This window comes from Pogoniulus pusillus, chromosome 21 (assembly GCF_015220805.1).
Source record: "Pogoniulus pusillus isolate bPogPus1 chromosome 21, bPogPus1.pri, whole genome shotgun sequence".
Taxonomy (NCBI): Eukaryota; Metazoa; Chordata; class Aves; order Piciformes; family Lybiidae; genus Pogoniulus; species Pogoniulus pusillus.
In genome coordinates, this window is record NC_087284.1 from 23482018 (window position 1) to 23485338 (window position 3321).

The 3321-nt window shown below is 55.3% G+C and overlaps 1 protein-coding gene across 19 annotated transcripts in view; it reads left to right on the forward strand.

Moving 5' to 3' along the window:
* Nucleotides 1-3321, forward strand: part of LOC135184984 (protein disulfide-isomerase TMX3-like) — an 80537-nt gene that overhangs the window by 66889 nt on the left and 10327 nt on the right. For 8 of the 19 annotated variants that reach the window (XR_010306281.1, XR_010306283.1, XR_010306294.1 and 5 more), the window contains one exon: nucleotides 735-864. The exons of 1 other annotated variant lie outside the window; for it this stretch is intronic. Coding sequence is in view for 5 of the 18 variants with exons in the window: in XM_064161292.1 (XP_064017362.1) it covers nucleotides 735-864 (130 nt within the window). In the remaining 13 variants the exon portion in view is untranslated. Of the gene's footprint in view, nucleotides 1-734; nucleotides 865-922; nucleotides 1078-1651; nucleotides 1747-3321 lie in introns of all 19 variants that reach the window. 10 more of the 19 variants (XR_010306284.1, XR_010306286.1, XR_010306282.1 and 7 more) reach the window with 5 other exon arrangements.

Below are 3321 nucleotides of genomic sequence, written 5' to 3' on the forward strand. Positions count from 1 at the left end.
TGTCAATTCATGAACAGGCATTACAGTGTTTCTGTCTCTGCAAGCCAAAGTACTCTCATGCTGAAGAACTTCTTCCTCAGATCCACTCTGAGCAGCCCTGCTCTCCCTCAGCTTCAAACCATTCCCCTTGCCCTGTCTTTAGACACCCTTATGGAAAAAGTCCCTCTGCAGCCTTCCTGCTGCAGGTTCCCTTCAGGTACTGGGAGGTAGCTTTAAAGTCTCCCTGGAGTCTTGTCCCCTTCAGGCTGAGCAGCCCCAGCTCCCTCAGCCTATCCTCTTAGAAGTGCTCCAGCCCTTGGCTCATCCTCGTGGTCCTGCTCTGAACTGGTTCCAGCAGTTTTTCGTTCTTCAGCTGGACTGTGGCCATGTGGAATGTTTTGGGTTGTGCTTTTGCCTTTGCATGCTGAAAGACTTCCTGTGTTACCTTAGTAGTACGTTTCATGTGCAAGGTTCCTGTCTGTGATCTCTTGCTGCTGGGGAAGTCATGAGCTACCTGTGGGGGTGTGAAATGCAGTAAGCTTCCATCGCGTTGCCTGCACGGATGTGAGGGGACAAAGTACTGCTGAGAAGCTTTTTTGTACCATTCTCTTCCCCCTTCCCCTCTTGCCTTTAAGGGAACACACACAGGGAGAAGCTCACTGAGCGCCCTCTGACATGCTGTAGGAATTCTTTGCTTTGCAGTGTTTTACACTGTGGCTCTTCAAACCTGTAACCCATCTGCTTTCCATTGCCAGCGAGCTGACCATCCGTACTACCGTCGCCTTGAATGCCTCCAACCAGCAGTGTTTGCTGCCAGACAGACACCTGGAGAAGACAGAGGACATGGTTAAGTTCATGAAGGATATCTTGGATGGTGCTGCTGAAGTAAGTCTTTGTTGTGGCTTGAGATATATTGGTTGGTGTTTGGTTTTTCCCCCCTTAGCTGCGGTGGCTCCGATTGTTACGCCGTGTGATTTATCTTCCTGTCCTGGCTGTCTTCCCGTGCTGGGTGCTGGCAGTGAATACGTGGTGAGGAGTGCTTGGGGTGTGCCATCCTTTGCTGTTCTCACTGTGGGAACTCCAAGAGCCATGGAATGGGTGCGTTATGAGTGATGCACAATTAATAACCAATATTAATGTTGGTATCCAGGCAAAGGTTGTTAATAACTACAACCAACCTGTTTCTTATCATTCAGTCTCTGCAGAAAGCTTATTGACAAGGTTCAAAGCACACAGCTGGGGTATTTGTACACTTAGAATCATGGAATCAGCCAGGTTGGAAGAGACCTCCAAGCTCATCCAGCCCAACCTAGCCCCAGCCCTCTCCAGTCAGCTAGGCCATGGCACTAAGTGCCTCATCCAGGCTTTTCTTGAGCAGCTGCAGGGACGGCGACTCCCTAGGCAGCCTCTGTGGTCTGAGAGCAGAGCAGCAACTTGCTGTTAGTTTGCTGTGATGGTCTCAAACAACTGTGGGAGAGTTTGGCATGAGCCTGTTGGAATGCTTAGCCTTACTGGAGGAGCTGGGAGCGTCTGGGCAGCATGAAATGCAAGAGCAATTGCTTTTCACTTCCTTCTTAAGGGACTTAAGGGTTGGGAGGTCTGAAGAATGAACTGCTGGGACCATAACTGCAAAGTGTCAGCAGTTTTGACATGGTTCCATTTGACATTGCAGGCACAGGCTGGTGATGGACTTCTGCAACAAAGCAAGAGAGTCCTCTATGAGGCCAAGGCTGCTGTAATGGTAGAGTTCATTGCTTATTCAGTGAGGTGATGCTCTTGTCAGTCAAGAAGGACTTAGTTGCAGAGGCTTTGGAAATGCTTTGATGTAAGCTTGTTGCTATGCTGTGCCTAGTGTATCTATTGTCACTATTTAGAACTAGGCTTAAACCAAATGAACTTCTGGATTAAAACAGCCAATCATGTCTGCCACAGTTCTAACTGTTCCACCTGCAGGAATGTCACATTTTTCACTCTGCTGTTAGTCTGACATATTTTAAGGGACAGAATCATGAAAATCCAACCTCTTTTCCTTGAGCTTTTTGCCATCGCTTCAGAGGTTCTTTTGTGTTCTGAGCAATGTTTTGGTTTCAGTCTGTCCCAGTCCTCTGTCAGCCTCCCAGCCAAGAAATCTCTGCTGCTGGTGAGGCGGAGCAGCTTCTGTCTGTTGTTACTTGTCCTAGTGCTGAGCACCACCAAGCAGCAGCTGGCACCTTGGTGCTGACCCCTGCCCCTCGGCAATGTATAGACGTTAAGGAGATCCCTTCTCTTCCCCAGACTAAACATCCCCAGGCCTCTCTCTCTTCTTTCCAGCCCCCTCCTCTCTTGCCCCCCCCCCTCCACCTCCTCTCTTCACCCCCCCCACCTCCTCTCCTTTCCCACCCCTCCTCTCTTCGCCCCCCCACCTCCTCTCCTTTCCCACCCCTCCTCTCTTCGCCCCCCCACCTCCTCTCCTTTCCCACCCCTCCTCTCTTCGCCCCCCCACCTCCTCTCCTTTCCCACCCCTCCTCTCTTTTCCCCCCACCTCCTCTCTTTTCCCACCCCTCCTCTCTTTTCCCACCCCTCCTCTCTTTTCCCACCCCTCCTCTCTTCGCCCGCCCCCCCGCCTCCTCTCTTCGCCCGCCCCCCCGCCTCCTCTCTTCGCCCGCCCCCCCCGCCTCCTCTCTTCGCCCGCCCCTCCCCCTCCTCTCTTCGCCCGCCCCTCCCCCTCCTCTCTTCGCCCGCCCCTCCCCCTCCTCTCTTTTCCCGCCCCTCCCCCTCCTCTCTTCGCCCGCCCCTCCCCCTCCTCTCTTCGCCCGCCCCTCCCCCTCCTCTCTTCGCCCGCCCCTCCCCCTCCTCTCTTCGCCCGCCCCTCCCCCTCCTCTCTTCGCCCGCCCCTCCCCCTCCTCTCTTCGCCCGCCCCTCCTCCTCCTCTCTTCTCCCGCCCCTCCCCCTCCTCTCTTCTCCCGCCCCTCCTCTCTTCTCCCGCCCCTCCTCTCTTCTCCCGCCCCTCCTCTCTTCTCCCGCCCCTCCTCTCTTCTCCCGCCCCTCCTCTCTTCTCCCGCCCCTCCTCTCTTCTCCCGCCCCTCCTCTCTTCTCCCGCCCCTCCTCTCTTCTCCCGCCCCTCCTCTCTTCTCCCGCCCCTCCTCTCTTCTCCCGCCCCTCCTCTCTTCTCCCGCCCCTCCTCTCTTCTCCCGCCCCTCCTCTCTTCTCCCGCCCCTCCTCTCTTCACCCCCCCGATCTCCTCTCTTTTCCCACCCCTCCTCTCTTCACCCCCCCACCTCTTCTCTTTTCCCAATCCTCTTCTCCCCCCCCCCCCCCCATTTTTCTCTCCCTCCCCACCTCCTCTCCGCTCTCCCCCCCACA